The sequence below is a fragment of the Rousettus aegyptiacus genome, unplaced genomic scaffold (assembly GCF_014176215.1).
Source record: "Rousettus aegyptiacus isolate mRouAeg1 unplaced genomic scaffold, mRouAeg1.p scaffold_m13_p_15, whole genome shotgun sequence".
Classification (NCBI taxonomy): domain Eukaryota; kingdom Metazoa; phylum Chordata; class Mammalia; order Chiroptera; family Pteropodidae; genus Rousettus; species Rousettus aegyptiacus.
Window position 1 is genome coordinate 7,825,675 of NW_023416290.1, and position 20,991 is coordinate 7,846,665.

Genomic DNA, 20,991 nt, shown 5'->3' on the forward strand with positions numbered 1-20,991 from the left:
GTCTGTAGTTTTCATTTCTTGTGATGTCTTTGTCTGGTTTAGTATTTAGGGTAGCGCTAACTTCATAGAATAGATTGTACAAAATCAGCATTTTTAGTCCCCTAAATATTTAGTAGAATTCACCAATGAACTCATGTAGGTCTAGTGCTTTCTGTTTTGGAAGGTTAATTATTGATTGATTTCTTTAATAGATTAGGCTTATTCAGATTAGCTCTATTTCTCCTTGTGCGAGTTTTAGTAGATCGTCTTTCAAGGAATGGTCCATATCATCAAGTCTGAAAAATTTGTGGGCACAGTGTTATTCATAATTTCTAATTAAATGGCTTCGTATTATTAAAGGTTGTGTTTCATTTCTGAGAAAAGGTTGTTCTATGGTACGTTCAATTTCCACTATTTGTATGCAAATTTAAGAGACTATCAAAATTAAATATATATTACTTTAATTTTTAAAGTGATGGATTTTATTTTAAATTTCTTTTAATATTCAAAAGAAAAATTTCTTTTAAATTAAAAATTTATAAAACACAATTCTTTACAATGTTAATGATTTACTTCTATGTTTAAAAACATAAAGGTAAAAAAAGAAAAAGACATTTTAGGATGTTTTCCTTTTGTACTAATATCTAAACTTACACATTAGTATGTTTTAGCCACCGATGTGTAAAGAGTGTTATTTCCTTGTATTAAACCCTAAAATCTTAAGGTATATTTATCACCAACATAACTGAATACAGTTTTTTCAAAAAGTAATAAAAATAATCACTCAAGAATAATTGTCATGAAGGAATTTTTAATTGACACTTCTTAAGAGTACTTAAGCCATTTTTAAAAACTATTTTTTATTGTGTGACTCATATGTATAATCGAAATATGAACACTCATTTGTAATCCAGTCAGTGTGCTGTGTTTAAATAATTTGGCCAGAAAACATATTTCTTCATCCAAAATCACTTAGAATATCTCATAATAATTATGACAGCTATCATAAAAATACATAGTAAAAATACGTTTAGAGCTTTATGTTGCATTATTTGCAGTCTTATACCCATGAGATAGATGCTACTCGCCACACTTGACAGTTGAAGAAAACTAGGCACATAGCTCTTACATGTCAATAAATGTTAGGTATTACTAAGTTAGTCAAGAATTTTGAGGCCAAATTCTTATGAAAGGACTGTTGTTTTTAAAAACAATACAAAGCAAAAAGAGACAGAAAAAAGTGACAAGTAAAACATTTCAGGTTCACATGAAACAAAAGCTATTAGGCATGAGTTTGAGTACAGATGCCATACAAAAGTTAATTTTTAAAGGATTTGTGCATTTGAATTCCTTACAAAAAACTTCATGTTGAAAATCTACCTTTTCATGCTCTGACTGCATGTAGACAATTTACTGGTTAAGGTGATGTACGGGAATCTTGCCAATATTGAATTTCAAGTGACAGAGGAAAAAGCAGTAGAAGAGGGAATTCAATATGCATGGGAAACCATTTGTTCCCTGTGCTTCTTTGATCCTTGCCAAGGCACCCAAAAGTAGAGCAAAGCTCCTGAAAAACAGGGGAACATTCTTGTACAGAGTTGCAGGAGAACTCTGAGCTCTCACAGGAATTTAGTGTGACAGGATGAAAAACTAAACTGCCGCCGTCTTCCCTATAAATGCAAGGAATTTGGGCCACATCTCTACCACCTAGCACGCCTGTAGGGAGCGATCCTGAGGTCGGCAACAGCATGTACCTTGAGTCCTGCATTTTGCCGAGGGAGCCGTTTTGAAGGTTTTTAGGCTGTATTTTCTCGTTCTCACTGATGCCTCATGAATCTTGGAGAAGTTGGCAATTTGTTCAGCTCAAAAATAAACTAGTTCAGTGAAACGATTTCCACTCACATTTTGGAAACATTTGTTAGCAAAACAAATATTTGTATGTAAAATAGCCAGCCAGGCTATTAAAATGTGAGAAAACAAAACAGATGTTTGTTTGGGATGGCTAAGTTGGTTTGTCTCGAGGGTATTTGTTTTCCTTCTGTTTTTTTTTTTTTTCCCCTTCAGGAGATATAGTGTCAATGAGATTATAAAATCTTTGAAAATAAGTTTGTCTCTGTTTTATGTTGTCAAGAATTAAATAAAAATTAGTTTTCTTACATTTGAAATTTGAACTGTGTTTCCAAGAAGTAAAAATTAAGTATTTTAGCATTTACCTGTTTTGTGCCTCATTACAGGTTTGAGTAATTTTTTTCAGTTAGTCGACCAGAAGTCATGCCTTATAACATTAATTTAATATACTTGGATTTGTAATTCTTATATTTAACATACGATTTGCTTATAAATAACTAAATAAGAAAGCATATGTTATTGAGCTAATTAAACTAGTTTACTAACCTTCCTAAACATTTATTTTCTTTTTATAGCTAATCGGTTCATTGTTTCTGTAATGTATTAAGCATCTCATGGAACCAACAGAAATCAATGTAACAAGGTCCCTTAAGTTGAAGGACGTTAGCATTCACCGATTCAATTTTTTAATTGGAAATGGTTGGGAAGAGAACAAAATTACCTGTGTTTGCCCTCCCTCCCTCCCATTTCATTGGAATTGGATGGTTTAGAGGATGATTTCTTGATTGACTTTTTTTTATTAAAAATTACTGAAGTAACCAATTAATACAATCAAATAAGTTTTAAGTGTACAGTTCAGCAGTGTGTCATACCTGTATTGCATTGTGTGTTCACCACCCTAAGTTAGATTTCCTTCAATCACCAAATATTTAACCCTTTAACTCCCACCTACCTCTCCCCAGACTGACTTTTAAAAAAAGGTAGGATTAATGAATTAATGGCTTGAGAGCCAAAATAAGTTTCTTTTTTTTTTTTTTTTTTTTTTTTTTTTTTTTTTTTTTTTTTACTTTACTGGGTGATAACATATGAACACAGGACAAAATTATTCTAGTACATGGGCTTTGCAGAGAAGAGTAAAATCCCCTTCATCTTCCGTACCTAGTTACTTTCAGAGAGTTTTCTGGCTTATGTGAACATATACCTAGAACCTGTGCTGGCTACTTTTTTTTTCCCCCCACAAGCATGTATACTTGTTATTTTTTTCTTTAAATTAGAATATCATATATACTATTCTTTACCCTCATTTTTCCATTTAACGATATAGGGAGAAAAATCCAATAAGTATTCTTGTTGGGGATTTTATATACACGCACAATAGTGGCCAGTATTCGTTCGAGCGCTTACTGAGGGGCGGCCAGTGACATAGCACCAGGCTTTAGCCTCCAGGAGCTCAGCTCCAAACTTGAGTTCTTAATCAGGAAAGCAGGCTGCTCCCTGAAACGACCGCGTGTGATGTTTCTAACAAGCAGAAAGATGAAAACGTAAACAGAGAGCTGCGGAATGTGGTAGCTATATGGCTTCCATTTTCTTGACGCGTTCAGGGCACCCAGCAAAGGCCTGTCATAGGAGGTATTCGGTGAAATATCTGTTAAATGTTTGAGCTCTATTCGCCCCTAAAATAACGTAGATCTGAAATCATAGAGAAGTGGTATGTAGTATATTTAAGGTCACCCTGTACGCTAACTATTCCCTGAATTATAAGATCGGTTCGTGGATGTTGGGTAATCCAGTAACCAATCGCACACTTTCTCATCTTCCGCTTTCTTGTCCCGACTTCCTCTTTATCCTGTTTAATCGTCATCTGTCACCCGCCTGCTTAGGGAACAGTTTTCCGTGATGTCTCTTTACCACATCCCTCCCCGTCCCCACCAAGGAATTAATTCTCTACCTTGCCAACACTTCTTTTTTTTTCTTTTGTTTATTTCTCCACTTATAGCTCGTACTTGATGAGTTGATAGTGAATGACTAAGTGTGGAGACAGTGATATTCCTGTATCAAGGAAAAGGGAAGCCATTCATTGTAAAGTGAAAGTAGGCATCTTACTCCAGTGCGGCCAACTAACAAACACTCTTGAAAATATTTATATGACCCCTTCGGAAACTTCACCAGTATGTCTTCATAAAATTAAAGTTACATTTTCCTCAGTACTGCTATTCGAGCTGAGTTTTAAGGCCGTTCACTTATGTAACCGTTTGAGTACAATGTTCTAATGTTTTACATTGCATCTGTACGGTGTCCGCCTGGCTTATCGAGTGACTTGATAATTATGGATTAGTTTGGAAATAATTTCCACCACTGTTTCTGTGAGAAAATTCGGAGTTTCGAACAACTGGTTTAAAAGTATTTAGAACATAGCTGATTTGTAAATTGAAAACTCTCTTATATCTGCAAATCCACTCGAGTAACTTTAGCACGGAGCAGCTGGGAAGAGAGAAGCTTAGACGGGCGTGTGACCTCGTGAATTCTTTTGCCTAACACCTTTGCTTTACCGAATCCAGAAAGATTAGGTTTTCCCAAAGCAGCCCAGTCTGCCACCGTCATCAGTGGCATCTCTTGACGGCTTGCTGGAGCGGCAGCCTCAGGAGACAGCGTGATGTGGTGTGGCCTTTCTCACACTGCCCTGGCAAGCACAGCTGTCTCCTGAGGATGGAGAGGGATGTCCAGAATCTCTCTCTGCACAAGCCTCTTGGGTACCACCCTTCCCTAGAGTGTGACCGAGAGAAACCGAAGTGGCGGCCAGGGACTTGGCGCTGGGCTAACCTGGGTTCTCTCATATACTCCAGGCAGGGCACTTAGCTGTTTGGTGTGTGTTCTCTGTAAAACGTGGATAATACCACCCTTGTGCATGGAAGGAATGTGAGACTCATTATGTAACTGGCTAGCAACATGACATCTCAGCCTTCAAATGTTCGTCTCTTCCATTCACATGTTCAGCAGATATTTATAAATGCTCGCCATGTGCCAGGCACTATGCTTAGTGCTGGGGGTACAGAGGCGACAAGAAAGACAAGATTCCCAGCCTCAGGAGGCCAATGTGGTCTCCTCAGAGATTCTAAAGCCCCGAAGGGAAGTTACCAATTTCCTTCAGGTGACATGATCCACAGGGATTTAAACCAGAGCTTGAAGTCTGTGAGAAGGATGATAGAAGTTTCTACGAGGTCGTCCCTAGTGCACTGGAGAGTGGCTAATGGCCATACTCCAGGGATGAGAAAACTGTTAATTTAGTTACTAGACCTTGACTGAGGAATTAACTTACCTGAGAGACTTTAGTTAGTGGCTGTGTGGAAGAGAAGTCACAGTTACGGCGTACAGAGAGAAATGGAAGCAGTTCTCTGAAATTCGATTAATATTTCTGCATCTCTGCCTTCTGGTTAACTCTGTGAGACTTGTCAACAGGTTTACTTGTCTTTGGTTTATTATGGCTGATAAAATTATCAGAGTACTTTTAAGAGTCATCTTTTGGTGAAATAATATTCACTGTGAATATAATATAATTTAATAATTTCATTCAAGGCCATTCTGAGGTCTCACTTAAATTTTCCAGTATAAAATTATTGTGGTCACACTCTATGTCATGGTGGCTTCTTACTTCTTAGGTCTGCATGGATCCCAAGTAACTTTTTGAGGAGGGTCACGGGCCCTCTCTCAGGAATGTGGCTTTTCACATGGGACTCTTCCCTGACTGGACCTTTTAATTTTTATAAGAAATGTCACTTCTTTTCGTAGCATAGCTAACTTAGTAAAGCCCTGGGTCTCCCACCCAGCACCCAAGTATGGAGCTGCTCTCTAAGTGGCTCGTTACTGTAACCAACCTCACTGCCGCTTACAACTCAAGCAGACATTTGTGTCTGTCGGCTGCCAGAAGGATGCATGATAGATAGCCCTCCTCTTCTCGATATTTTCAGTTTTACTCTTAAAGTGAGTATGGAGCCGGTGATAATCGGCCTTAGCAGCCGGAACTTGGTGAAGCTTGCTGTTTTATGTGCCGCGAGGCCCCGTGCCTGGCCTCGCATGCCACCCTCGCAGCCGGCTGCCCCGTGAGGCACTTCTTCCTTGTCTCTGAGCGAGAAGCCCGCGTGTTCCTGCGGTGGACTCGCTCTGTCTCACGTGCACCCCCCACTGTGCCCGTCGTAGCATCGCCGACGCCTTCGCCTGCGCTGACCCTTCCCGCCCGTAGCTTTATTTTGCCTTTCCCGACCTGGTTCTACTGTCCTCATTCGTTTTTTGGAACGGATCGCTACGTAGTCGTTGCGTGTAGACTTGGTGGGTTCTCTTAAACCCTTTTTTGGAGAATGGCAGGATGTTAATTGTTCAGACGATAAAATCAAGAATTAAAATGTTTCATATTCACCAAGAATAAGGGCGGGCGAAAGAATTGACAAATACTCCATGCCCAAGAAGCACTTATTTTTCAAATTACAGCACAGTTCATTACAACTACAGGTTTGCGAACATCGCCATGTTAGTTCATCTGTGCACGAAAACCTCTTCGAGTTTCTGATAATTCTAGGCTCCCAAAAGCACATAGTTCTCCGTATTTTCCTCTCTGGGCCCCAGGTCCCAAACGCGCCCTAATTAATAAGCCTGTTATTTGTTTCTGTTCAGCTAATTTGTATTTTAAAAACACATTGGCAATTGTGCAACGCCTCCCACCGTAAGAATGCGTCCTCTCGGCCACCGACATCGCCTCCGGCTGCTGCAGCCTGTTTTTCCTCTCTGGCGCGTTAAACGTTCTCCCTTTGAGCGTCCTAAGAACCTTCGTTTAGTGGCGCCTTTTCCAGTTTCTCCCTCGGGGTTTTCCCTAAGTGTCTGTCTCAGTACGTTTGCTCACCTAATTGTCTCCCTCGACTCAGGTTTGATACCGATGGAGGCTTCCGAGGAAGCACACCTCTCTCGAGATTTATTCCTTAATTGTGCTATTAATCGCGTTACCCCAACTGTAGGAAGGACAAAAAGCACGGTTTCTTCTGCTGTGTGTAAATAGATGGGTCGGATGATACGTGCCCACGTTTGGTCAGGGCTTCACTGAGCCTCTCTTACTTGGAAAGCACTGTTGATTTTTTTGCGGGGACACAGAGAGCTCCTGTCCTCAAGGAGCATTATACTATTTGAACAGCCAAATTTAATAAAAGCTGAGTTGTGGTTTTTTTTTTTTTGAAGAATATATGTAATGCTAAAAGCAACAGCAAAGCGCTCAGGGAGAATGCAGGAACAGAGATTTCTTATGTAAAGTGGGGAAAAAAAACTAGCCAAGGAGGTGAAATTAATTCTCACCATCGAAAGATGCAAATGAGTGAGAGACAGAGGATAAGAAGGAATATTCATTCAGGGCTAGATAAACAGACCTTTCAAGTGGGCTTAACGGCAGGGTATGATTCCAGCAGAACAGAAGTCAACTACGTTCCAGTTTCACTAGAGGATGGAAGCATTTTTGAGCTGGAAGATCACTTTATGATCATTATGTATAAAGTACATAATGTACAAAGTACACCCAGAGAGGTGACTTTAAACAATTCATTTCACATGACTCTGTGTGTTCGTACAAAATATGTTACCATGCGTTAATCTTATGTAATCATCAAAATGGTGCCATTTCCGTTTTACTGATGAAGAAAACTAAGGTTCAGGTCATGTCCAGATAATTATATAAATTGCAGGCTCATCCTGAAATATATGCAGATCCTACTGTCTAACTTTGTAGGCTGTGCCGTCCACTGTGATCAAATTAGAGCTCAGTTTCCCATGTCCTGTAAGTCAGGAGGGTGTGGAGAGGGACCAATTTGCAAGATCCGCCCCCTCTGTGGGCGGGTTACGTTAGCCAGACACCGAAAGGAAAGGGGGCCCCGTTTCGGGAGTCAGCACAGGTTCAGCCGTCCAGGCAGCTGCGGCTTGGTCCTCGGCAGCCCCTTCCCTCTGGCCCCAAACTTCCTGCAGAAGGTGGGCATCGACCGGCCCAGGCAGCGGCCTGTCAGAGGCTGCATTGCCTGTCTGGGTCCTCGCCACTGCCGAGCAGGATTTCTGGCTCGGGGAGGCGATTCTGTCTCCGAGCCAGGTCCAGCCCAGGCGGGCGCATGAGGCAGGACGAGTGGGAGGCTTCAGAGGCAGAAGGCCTGCGCTCGGGTCCTGGCTGTGGCCTGTGGGAGCGGGGGGCCCTCCACTTTTATTAACTTCAGTTTTTCGTCAGTTAAACGGGGGCAGAACGACGTCCCTGAACGTATCTCGGGTATAAAGAGCCCCAGCGCCTAGAGGAAGCCCCATTTGCTCCACGCCTCTGCTCCCAGCCCTAACACGGCCTCGCTTGTCCCTTGCCGTGAAGGCGAAGGTCTGCCGTCCTGCCCTCTATGAAGGAGACTGGATGCAGAGGGCAGGACGAGAGGCCGGTGTGTCTGTCTGCGTTCTCCCGCCAGCTTCTGTCCGTCAGAGAGGGCACGAAGGCGCGTTGATGAGTTCTTACCCGTGACACGTTCCTGCAGGGAGCGGTTATATGGAATTTTTACAGGGGGGTTATCGGGCATCATGTGCATTTGGCGAAGCAAGGATGTCACGTGCCAGGCCGTTAGCTCACGCAACCGCGAATATTTCCTGAGGCCGTTATGTTCCGGGCACCGTTCTAGACATGGGGACTCTGCAGTGAACAGAACGAAGTCCCTGCCCTCAGGGAGCTTACGTTTCTGCTGGAGGACGCAGATGACAAGTAGATGTAAGATGCAGCCGGCGGAAGTGCCCAGAGGCACGAAATGATGCGTAGAGAGAATGGAGTCGGGTCGAGGAAGCTATTTCAGAAGAGCAGTCTGGCAGGGTGACATTTTAGCAGAGACCCAAAGTTGGTCCGGGGAGAGCCACCTGGACATCAGGGGAAAGCGAGCTCAGGGAGAGGAAACAGCGGTCGCCAAGGCCTGGAGGGGGCACCGTTGCTGGACTGAGCGCGTGGAGGCCGCGTGTTTGGAGCGTATAGGGAGGGGACGGGTGGGGGGGGGCGGGGCAGAGGAACGGCAGCGACAGAGGCCTCATCACAGCCAGCATGTGGGCGTGCGGAGGACTTGGGATTCGATTTTGAGTGAGGGAAGCAGTGTTTAAGCAGACAAGTGACAAGAGGTCATTATGCTGGAAAAGACTCTGGTTGTCGGGCAGAGAATAAGCTATGTCAGACAAGAAGAGGAACTAGGTGACCACGTAGAGGGTGATTTCCATGGTCCAGGCGACAGGTACCTGGGCTGGGCCATAGGGGTGGAGTGCTAGGCGGGGGGGGGGGGGGGGGGTCAGGTGCCAGGGGTCAAGGAGGTGAAAGTGGTCAGACCTGAGAGAGATTAGAAAGTAGAGCTACTAGGATTTGCCATTAGATTGGGTGTGAGGGCTAAGAAGAGAGAGAGCAGTCATGGGTGACACTGAGGCTTTGGACCCAAACACCTGGTAAAGTGTGTTCGCCATTTATTGATACTGGAAAAACAAAGAGAAGGCGATGCCGAAGAAACCGGGGTCCTGTGTGGCACAGGTGAAATTCGAGATGCCTATTGGGAAACCAAGGGGAAGACGGCAAGTAAACCGTTGAGGAAATAAGTCTGATGTTTGTTCATGGGGTAGTTTAGGACCTAAATTTGTGCATCGCCTCAAATACCACGTAGACTCGTGTGCCCGGATCAGCTGACCAGGCCAGCAAGCGTCAGCGCGGAAGTGGGGAGGGCCGAGCACCACGCGCGGGGCCTTGCCCCGGAGAAGGAGGCCTCCCAGCGGCCGAGGGAACTAAGTGCTGCAGAAAGAAAGTGGGCTGCATGTAACGCCGGTGGAAGTCGAAGAAAATGGAACTCAAGGTGTGACCGTTGGAGCTGACAGAGTGGCGGGAGGCATTGGTGATCTCGACGGAGCGTTGGTGGAGTTTGGGGGGAAGTAGCGTGATTGGGGTGGGTTCGAAAGAGAATGGTGGAGAGGAAGTTTAGGCAGCAAACGTTCACAGTTCTGTTAGTTATTTTCGCTGTATGCTACACGGTAATAGAGAAGTGGAGCAGAATCGAGATGTCGGGGGTCCGTCTTAGGCAAGAAGCACATGTAGCCTGTGTGCGCGGCAGGCGGTGCAGAAGAAATAATGCACTGGCCGCTGCAGGGGAGGGGTCCCCCCATCTCGTGCCTGGACGAGGGGTTGGCCTTGGGAGCACGGAAGGCCCGTCCGTCGGAACGAGGGAAGGCGGGCTGACCACGAAAGGCCCTGGTGCGTGGGTCGGCCAGGCACAGCGAGTAGGGCGTGGGCACTTCCGTCGTCTCAGTGAATGAGAAGCCGGGTTTCTGCTGGTGACCGGGAAGCAGAGTTGGTCTTGACGGAGTGGCGAGCTGGCTCCCGCTACTGCTTGTGACACCTTGGTACATAATAAATCCAGGTGACACTGAGCTGCTGCGAGGGCAGGAGCTGTGGTCCTTGGCTGGGTCGTCGGAGCTTAGCACATTGCTGGGCACGTAGTAGGTGCTCTGTCTTTTTTCCCCTACCCCCACCACGCCCCCAGGAGGTGCTCTGTCTTACCACATAGTCCTAGGACAGCCCGTGTTTCAGTGGCTCAGCGGTTTGTTTGTGAGTTTGTGATGGCACAGGCAGGACCAGCTGCATAGTTGGTGGGCCCCAGTACAGGATGAAAACATGGGCCCCTTGTTCTTGAGGAATTTCCAGACAGCACAGCAGAGCGTCAGACGAAACGCAGGCCCATGTGAGCACGAGGCCCTGTGTGGCCGCGTAGGCCGCACGCCCGTGAAGCCGGCCCTGGCCACAGGCACCGGTTGGATCTGTTTGGCAGTGGTCAGCAGAGGAGGGGCAGTGGCTGGAGATACAGCCCCTGAGAAGAAAGCATCGCATGTTTACCTGGCAGAAGTATAAGAGGGGGGAAGGGTTGAATCCAAACAGGCTGCCATCTCCGCAGATGAACAGAGACGGGGGTGTAGGAATGACCTAAGAAAGTGAGCAAAATGTGCCCGAGCTATTTAGGAACTGTCAGGACCACAGAATTCACTGCTGGTGTCGCCTGAGTCAATTCTGCAACTAGCAGGGGTGCGAAGGAGAGAGTGGGGGAGAGTGAAATTCAACAGCACCTGAGGTCAGCATCGGTATAGATGCGACATTAATGACCGTTAAAAAAAAAAAAAGACGTGAAACCCTTCCCCCTTCATTCCCAAAACCCTAGTAGTGAAGCAATTAGATTCAGCGCAAGGAGAGAACGCCCTAGTTTGTAGCTGCTTTAAATTGATTTGTGGCAAAGATTGTTTTTCAAAAACTCTACAGGAAAACCTTGTCAGGGAACTTTTCCAGCACGGGTCCCTTTTGCGGGGGTGGGGCGGGAAGCAGGTTAGCAGAACAGACGTGTGCGTGAGCAGGCGTTCTCTGTGTGGGCATTCGGTGTCTTCGACATTACATTCCGTCACGTGAGAATTCAAGCATGAGTTTTAAGCCACCCCTGGAATTCTTCAGAGTTTTGAGAAGAGGAATTTCAGTTCGAACTTTGAAGCTCTCCGGCTATAGAGGCTGCACCCCGGCAGCCCTTACCCCCTCATTGCCTCGCAGGAGAGGACTCCATTTTCCAAAATGTTGTTGGGACTCGGGGAAGGGGAGCACCTGGAAAGAACCTGTGTCACGTGCAGTTGTAGGAGGCCACCACCTGTAAGACAAGGAGGAGCTAAGTGTCGGGGCCCTTTTCCATCTACCCTTCTCCCGGCTCCGTAAGCTTCCTGTACAGTAAACGGCCTGACCCGACATTGGATGTTTCTTTGCTCAGAAACACAGCTTAGCTCATTATCCAGCGTCCCTGGTGTGCTTGCCTGCTCGTGCAATTTGCGATCGTGCCCTCTGAATTCAGTCGGTCACGAGACCAGCGACAAGTGTCCCCAAGGCCACACACCTGGAGCAGTGCCCGTCTTACAGCAGTCTCGTTCTTTGCACCAACACCGAGCCGTTAGGGATGTGCCCACCCAGTCGCTCCCAAGACCTTCGTATCTGCTGCCTGGTCCATCGAGGAGAATCTTTACCTTGCATGTCAGGCGACTGTGTTCGCGAGGAAAACGGAATCTTTTTCTTTTCTTGCCTCGTTGGCATAGTCAGGAAGATACATTTTGGTATCGTGATGGCTCAGCTCCCTGGCCACCGGGGATAGGACCTTTTAAAAAGTACCTTACTGAATTCCTTTTCTACTTATTATCAATTCCAAAGAAAGAATTAGCATTTTGTTTTGGACCTTGTTCTCCATTTAGTTCGGCAACATGTCTCACTTATTATTTTTACCACACAATTTTAACGTTTAATGTTTGTAACAGTTTTGAAGAAGTGATTATCACACAGACAAATCACGTGATAGTCACTTACTTGACTCTCACAGTCACCATGGAGTTCCATAAAACACAGTTACTTTAAGGAATGTAATTATGAAATAAGATGCTTGTATCTTGTGCTTAAAAATTATATTTTCTTCTATGAAATAGCCAAATTCTTTGCCAATTTTTGATATTCCTTTACTCATACAGTTGATCCTTAAACAACATAGGAATTCGGGGTGCTTACCCCCCATGAAGTCAAAAATCCACCTATAACTTTTGACACCCCCAGACCTGACTATGAATAGCCTGTGGTTGACTGGAAGCCTTACTGACAATAGTAGATTAATACATATTTGTATGTTGTGCGTATTACATAATACTGTTTCTTCACAATAAAAGTAGAGAAAAGAACATGTTTAAGAGAATCATCAGGAAGAGAAAATATGTTAACACTCTTTATTGAAAAAAAAAATCCACATGTAAACGCACCACACAATTCAAACCTGTTGTTCAAGGGCCAACTGTACATAAACGTTTTAACCCCTTTTTCAGATTTGCAGACACTTTTCCAAGTCTGATAGTTCCTCCGACTTTGCTGATGTTTCCTTAAATTACATTTTCCTCCCCAGACGCTTCTGGTGTGATGCAGTCCTGCTGCCTGGTTGGGGACTCAGGGACAAGCGTTCACATTTGTGGGCAGGGGAGCAGGGCACCTCTGCTCGCCCTTCACTCTCGTGGGGCTGCACCTGAGAAGGAAGCCGAATACAGGGCCCTGCCTCCCCACCCCCTTCCTCATGCTTTGGTAGGGCTCCTGACGCCTTTCTGGCTGAGGTGTGAGAGGCTCCTCCCCTGAAACGGGAGGGAGTGACCAGACCCCTCGCCAAGGGGAAGCTCTGGCCACATGTGCGGTGACACTCCCTCAGCAGAGGTCGGGGCAGCTGCTGTCTCGGGCTGGCCCCTGAACCCGTTGCCAAGGCAATATCGATTACTAAAGGAAGTGAGGAACTGTTGGGGGAAATCCTTATGAAGATTATCTGAATTTAGCGAACATGAGACATCATCAATAATTATATTTTATTGGTTGCTATGGGGCACTCCAATAAAAAGAACAGCTAGGAAGATTTGGTTAAGTGTTGTGCATCCGTAGATAATAGAACTCGAAAGCTAACTAATCTAGGCTGTGCTCTCAATGTTACAGACGAGGAGACTGAGGACTAAGGATTCTGGCGGTAGCGCCCTTGGACCCAAACAGGGCTTCTGAGCTCAGGGGATCCGGACCCAAAAGTGGAGTGTCCAGAGTTCCAGCTCTCTGTTTTCCTTTTTAATATCAAAGGATTTATGGAATGCTTTAGCAGTATGTACAAATGTAGAATTTTAATGACATTATGTACATTTTAATATTTTATGATTGAATATATAAACATTAGCTTTTAAGTAAGCTTTGAAAATAATTACAGCTATTTCCCATTTGAAAATATTTTGACTAGCTAAAAGAAATAATTAGATAATCTTCATAGATTTAATAGAGTAAGAGCTGTACTTGCGAAACGCTCCTTTTAATCATTGATGTTTTTTAAATGTCTGCTGTACTCAAGATGCTTACTCTGCCTTCAGGATATGAAGTGAATACTAGCAGATTCTGCCCTCCATAAGGAGGGATGGATGTTTGCGCAAAAGAATTCATGTCATATATTATCCACTGCAAACATAAACGATTGTAAAAATTGTCTAACCCTATAATAGAGATAAATGTAATTACCAAGGAGGGACCAAGATGTAAATAGAGACTTCACACACACACACACACACACACACCCTTGAGTTTGATCTTCAGGGATCTCTATAGGAATGTCACAGATGGGTCAGGAGAGGGAGCTGAGCTGAGGAAAGGCATTCTAAGAAAAGGAAGCAGAATGTGCAGAGACGTGAAATGGCATGGCACTTTCAGAGGGCGGAGAGGGTTAAGTGTGTCCATCTGAAGTGCAGACGACGAAGGTGCCGCAGCAGTCAGATAAGGTCGGAGGGTGACTCAGTGGGGCTTTTCTTGTTTCAGGGTGACTGGCGCGGAGTACTGGTGCCTTGCACAGTTCTACACACCTGTATCGTGTATTAATTGTATTGTGTTTATTCCCATTTCATAGATAACGAACTTGAGTCATAGGAAAGGTAAATAACTTGCACGAAGCCATACTTTTAATAAGTAGTGAATTCGAGATTTGAGACGTGCCAGTCGAGTCCATAGTTCAGTTTCCTAAAATGCAGGCTGGCTGTTCTGTTCCATATTGGGAGTCTGGAACTTTAAAGGGTGCGTGAACCCTCTGTCACGTGATGCAGACGGTCGTCGAAGGGCCGTGGGTAGCAAGATTGGAAACAGCCTGGCACAAGAATTGAGGCAAGAGATAATGGGAGCCGGAATTTAGAACAAAAGCACTTGGGGGATAAAAGCCACAGAACTTAGTCTCGATTAGATCTGGCTTGGAAAGTTGGGTACACATGGCCCTTTAATGAGACCTGTTAACAGAGAAGGAGGATTCGGTTTGGGACTTTAGTTTTGCTGTCCCCGGAATAGTCACAGAGAGAAGTGGAGCGAACAATGGGATATTCAGGTCAAGAGATCAGGAGGTGAAGCTTTGGAATCATTAACCTGGAGGTTATCATTGAGATTCCTCATACAGATACTACCAACCACTGAGAGCTTATAGCGAGATAAGAGGACCGCAGAGAAAACTCTAGTGCACTGATATTCAAAACAGAGTCCAGCCACTGGCTGCCTGTCCACTAATTGTTTATTGCTGGTCCCTGATAACGTAAGGGATTTGATTCAGAATGCAATCAACCCTGTCACTAGGCACATTGTTTAGCTGACTTTTTTCTTTTAATCTTAGCAAGACTTTGAATGAAGGAGGCATTGCATTAGCTAACACCTGATGCAAACCCCCTTCGTCTCAGATCAGGGCTGTGAGTATCACTGGGATAGACAACACTCACGTTTAAGTTTCAGGCAGAGGAAGAGGCCTCCAAAGAGACTAAGAAAGAGCGTGAGTGGTAGGGCGAGAAGCAGAAAAAAGGAAATTCAGGCTCTTCTAATGTGTATGTGGTTTAAAGGATCAAATAGTCACAGCCACAGAGAGGTCCAGTATGATTGGGAGCTAAAAAATAACATTGGGGAGTTGCCGTTATAGGGTCATCAGCAACACTTGAGGAGTTTAAGCCCCTGCTTACTCCTCTGCCGTCTCATTTTTATCCCACCGATCTACCTCTCAAATCGTTCTCAAGTCTGAGCTTTTGCCAGGTGTGCCCGAGGCCTCGCCGGCTCTGACGTGCTCCGGGATTCAGCCTTCATGGTGCCTGCCGGCACCCCTCACCCTCTGCCCCTCCCAACGGCTCTTTCCTCTGCGATGCCCTGACCTCGGGTTTCCCCCTCGCTCTCCACCCGTCTTCCTCCGCCCATCCCTTCTCCACACACTGCATGTGTTTAACTGCACCCATTTCTTTAATTATATTATACACGGTGTCAATATCCAAACCTAAACCAAGCCCACTTTTTTTTTTAATTCAATCTCAATGTGGCTTCTTCCTTATAGCCTTAGTGATATAGGACTTCTGTTCAACTAGATTTCAGACAGTTCTCATTGGTGGTTTTCCTGTGGATTAGTTGTAATTTTGATGTGGTCGTGAGAGGAGGCAAGCACATCGTTTACCTACCCCACCATCTCAACCAGAACTCCGAGCCCGCTTTTCTCGCCTGAGCTACAGGAGAGTCTAACAGCTGGCTGGACCTGAATGCCACAGACTCTTCAAGGTCAAATCTGTCTCAAGCTGAACCTGAATCCTCACCTGCTCTGCTCCCTGTAACCTTTTCTTCTCCCTAAATCCCATAATTTGTATTATAATCTGCCCGGTTGCCAAGCCACTGGCCTGAGCATCATCCCTGACATGCTGCTCCTTCCTTATCCTATTAGTTACTGATTTCGCCTCCTCAGGACACTTCAAATCTGTGACTGTCCCTGTCCCCACTGCCTGCATCCGGGCCACAGATATCCCTTACCTGGATTACTGAATTACCCTCCTGGCTGGTCTCCGTTTCTCAGTCTTCACTTGTGCCCAGTACCCGGGCCGCACTGGCACTAAAGTCCTCTATCTAAAAAGAAATGTGATTCCATCACCCCTCATTGACCTCTTTGCCTGCTCCCCCAGCCTCATCTCTACTCTTCCTCTATACGTTCAGGTCAGATTGACTTTTTCCCCCCAGTTCTTCAGCAGCTCACTCTCTGCGCCTTCCTCTGTGCTCACGTGCCTGCCTGGAGCACACTCAGATTCCCTTTTTCCTGGTGAGTTTGTCTTCCATCTTCAGGAAGCTTCCAGAACCCTGCGAATCTGAGTTATGTGGACTTCCTCCGGGGTCTCCTCTCATTCCACCCTTCCCATGTAATAACCCTTTCCATGTTGTTTGGTAATCCCTCACGTTTGTCACGAATCAGTGCCTTCCTCGGAATTTTAAGCTCCAGGAAGGTAGGAACGCTATCTCTGGTGCATCTTCATGCTCCACGCTCCGGGTCCAGCGTGGGTGTGCAATCGGTGTTTGGTAAATAAAACGACTGCTCTGCTGGGTGCCTTCACATCCATTATCTCCGTGGGGGTAAAGCTGAACAATTTGGAGAGGATTTTAGTGAAACATGAGATGTCAGTGGATTAGAAGATTAAATTATTTATCGAGTTGTTTTGCACTAGTAGGAGGAAGGAGAAGTTAGTCGGGAAAGCTGGGTAGAGTGAATGAGTGTATTTAATTCCACCTCATAGAACAAAGAAGGAGAGCTTTTTCTAAAACTAGCTGACGTCATTTAAATTTCATCTACTAAGATGTTGAGGCCTGTAAATTGTGTGTTTTAATATTTAAAAGTATCAGATCATTCATCTTTTAGGATTTTTTTTATCCACCTGGAAAAACTTAAGAGGTATACTTTATTCGTTGAATTCATTTGAGGAATGGGGCTACAGAAATGGGTATCGATTTAATTATGGTCTTTTCATTACCAAAAAAATGGGGATGGAATATACTTTTAAAGATTTAATTGGGTTTTAAAAACAGGGATAAAGAAGTAAACATGAAGAAATAAAGTAATGGACAACAATAGGAGGAAATCTAGGCTAAAAAAAAAACTTAGGTAAGGTAAACTTTGAGGATAAAGTTAACCCTAAGCTAGCCGGAAGTCAAGGCAAAAGACATAATGTGATAAGATACATTACTTGATGTCCTTTAACTTCTCTCAAATATGAACTCCCCAAAGCTGGAGAGCTCGCAATTCGAGAGAGACTTTGCAGGTCACATCAGATGCCCGCCGTGCCTGTTACAAAGTCCGCGCTCTGTTTTGAAACTATGGCGTGTGTTCTGTCTCAAAAGGTGGCCGAGTTCCCCATGAAGATGTGTAGATTGCAGAATATTTAAAGAAAAAGGTCAAGACTTTTTCTTTAAAACACAACTTCGAATCTACTGAATTCCTTAAAATGTGTATTTATTTGGAGCTCCTAATTCTCTGTAGAACATGGGAGAGAGATGCTTAGTTTGGAATAACCCCAGGAGAGGATGCTGCAGTTATCTGCCGCTGCAAGAAAAAGGATCTAACGTGGATTTTGAGAATGCTTAACTTTGGCCAGCCATCACCACGTTCTCACAGTCTTAAAAGATGCGGTAGCTAAGTGCACGCCACACGATTCCATGAACGGACGCATTGGGTGGAGTTGTTTGGGACTTTCTGCCAATAATTAACAGATAGATTTGTAAGTCATCAGAGTGGTTTCTGGGTATGAGGATCACACGACTGATTTAGAGGAGGAAGTTTGCCGTCTTGTTTGCTAGGACAGAGGACATGCAAAAGCCCCACCTGAAAGTGATAGGAATCTATCAAGGTTTTAAAGTTAAACGAGGTATATAGGGCTGTTTCGTGTGATTTAGAAATGGAATTTACTCTGCGAAAGCCCATTCCTATTCTCCCTGACTCCTAAGGCTTAAACACGGAGGCAATACTGAGACCACGTGATTTGACACATGAATCTGCCTGTTGGCAGAGGTCGGGGTTGATAGTACAATAATAGAGGCTGCTAGGTCTTCACCTGTTCCCCACAGTTTTCTATTTAGTGAAATGTGGCATCAACAATGTCTCAGTGACAATAATCATTCTTCCTATTAGAGTGAGAAGTTCCAACCTGTTGCTAGTAGAGAAATCTAGTAACGAGTTTTGGGGAGAGGGCCAGCACACTGGCACATCTGGACTCTGGGGAGGTAGAAACTGTCTGACGAGTGAACTGGTTGGACTAAGCGAAAAAACACCCAAGGAGTGAGAGTAAATGGGTTTTTGTTCATTTCTGGAAATTGAATAAGAGCCTTCCCCGCAACTCCACAGCCATTGCCCGGCCATTCCTCCGAGCTGGCCGGGGCTTGTTCTTTATTTCGTGGTTTCTATATGATTTTTTCTGTGGTTTCTCTGAGTTACCCAGATGAGCCATTTTAATGTGCTGCCTGCGTTGGGATTTTTTTGGTTCAAAGAGACTGAGACAGAGAGACCCTGTGGTGAATGCCGTAGAGGGTATGGGTGTTGCCCACATAGCTCTGTTGTTTTTATCTCGTCCACTCCCTTGTTCTCACGTGAAATGAGGAAGAAAATGGAGATTTTTTTTAAAAGAAAATCTCGTCTGGTGATTCAGTTTTCCCTGCACCAGGGCTGCCGTTCCTTTCCATTTCTTTCCATGAACCGGAAGCCTTCTTATAGGCGCGAGAGTGGCTGGTAAGGCAAATGTGCGACCCGCCCAGCGTGGCCAGGTGCTGCTGGCGGAATGGTAGAAGCAGTGGCAGAAGTGGGGGTGGGGGAGCGTTGTCCAGTCTTAGCAACCCACAGAGAAAACCTGGGCAACTCAGCCCAACCTGTTGCCGCCCACCTTCAATTGAATCCTAGCCATTTCTGATCACACATTCTTTCAGAACAAGTCTCGGCATCAAATATCTCATAAATGATTTACCAATGCAAGTAAAAAGATAATGTAGAATTTGAGCAGAATGGAATGTATTCTGCTCTTCGGACTTCACCGTGAATTAAAACAGGGTTAAGTGTGGCACCATGGCGCCAGAGCCGAGATACGAAAGTTCTTCCTGTGTTTCTACAGAGTACAGCACAATCCACAGCCCAGCAACACCCATTAAAGATTCGGACTCTGATCGACTGCGCCGAGGTTCTGATGGGAAGTCACGTGGACGAGGCCGAAGAAACAATAATCCTTCACCTCCCCCGGATTCTGATCTTGAGGTTTGTCATTGCCACCACTCGAGTAAATAATGAGGCGTCTTAGTAGCTAAGTGATGACTCTATATACCTGGAGTATAAACAGCAGTGATCAAGGTGTCCAGATGCTGTTAGTACTGCTTTCTTTTCCACATCAACTATACATAAAGCATTATTTTTTTTTCTCTTCCACATTAGTTATAGATAAAGCCGTTATTTCTGTTTTCTGTTTAACTATATGGTAAAGCATCTGTTTATCTCTCTGAGGAAATATAGTAAGTTATATAATTCTGCTTGAACAAAATTGTACTGCTCTGTATTATTGCCATTTTAATTAAGAGTCATACTAAAAATGCTTAACAAAATCCACTTTAAAATTAAGACACACTTATGTATGTCAAGAAAGGAAAACCAGGAATGTCCTAAACTGAGATGGTCATCTATGAGACACGTTTTGGTGAAGTTCAAAAGCAGGAGGGGTTAAACAAAACCTTTAAGGCTGGTAGATTTCATAGCCCTGAATCCACTGCAATTAAGTTTTATATATATATATATTTTTTTCCACCAAAATGAAACCTGATGGTGGAAAACATGATTATTTTGGCTGCAAACCTGAAAAATTTCAGTAGAACCTATGCGTATGAACACATACTGGTATGAGTGGGAAAGGGAAGAAGGAAAAGCAGGCATGAGGCCTTCTGCGGTGTCTCAAAGACCTTTTTGAAATGAGTTCTTCAAATCCTACTCCAAATACCCAAGAGTGTGTTAAGAGCAGAGGTGATGTGTCTGCTTAAACTGTAAACTCTCTGTAATCTGAAAACAAATGGCAGGAACAGAATATAACTCATCCATTTGATAACAGCCCGATAAATAACAAAAGATGAATAGATGGATGATATCAGTTCAGTTTTTGTGTGCAGTTTTTTTAATACTTGGCTCAATAAGAATAAACCAGAAGATTAGCTATTCAAAAACTTCTTAAAGAGCAGAGAACAGAGATAAGAAGAAGATAAAGTGAATAATTTTTGACCTATTGCTCCTCTGGCTCAGAAGTCAGAAACAGATGAGTTTTAGCTCATTTTTTTTATTTCTTCAGATCTGAGACCGATGATCTACTCCAGAAGCAGAAAGGACATATATTATTTCTTTCCTATATTTATATTGATTATGATACTAATATAATCATCCTCTTGTATCATATCTGAGGTTATATCTGGAGAAAGGTCATATCTGGAGAAAGTCTTTAAAACAGTTTTATTTTTTAAAAAATAGTAAATTCAGATTTTTCTTTCATCTCCCGCTTCAAGACTACCCGTTCACCTCGCAGTTAGCTGCATAACTCAACCCAGGGGAAAACGTGTTGATTTGGCTCTTCCTTTGCAGAGAGTGTTCATCTGGGACTTGGATGAGACCATCATCGTCTTTCACTCCCTGCTTACCGGGTCCTACGCCAACAGATACGGGAGGGTGAGTGCCACCGCGGGTGTGTTCTCCTTATAGTAAACAGGCCTAGAATTGAATCTCGTGTCCATGGAATGTGAGGTGA

The 20,991-nt window shown here is 44.3% G+C and overlaps 1 protein-coding gene across 1 annotated transcript in view; it reads left to right on the plus strand.

Annotated features, from left to right (window-relative positions):
* EYA1 (EYA transcriptional coactivator and phosphatase 1) overlaps positions 1 to 20,991 on the plus strand; it is a 144,696-nt gene that overhangs the window by 57,842 nt on the left and 65,863 nt on the right. The window contains exons 10-11 of the mRNA XM_016153718.2: positions 19,330 to 19,469; positions 20,829 to 20,912. Coding sequence (XP_016009204.2) covers positions 19,330 to 19,469; positions 20,829 to 20,912 — 224 coding nt within the window. The remainder of the gene's footprint in view (positions 1 to 19,329; positions 19,470 to 20,828; positions 20,913 to 20,991) is intronic.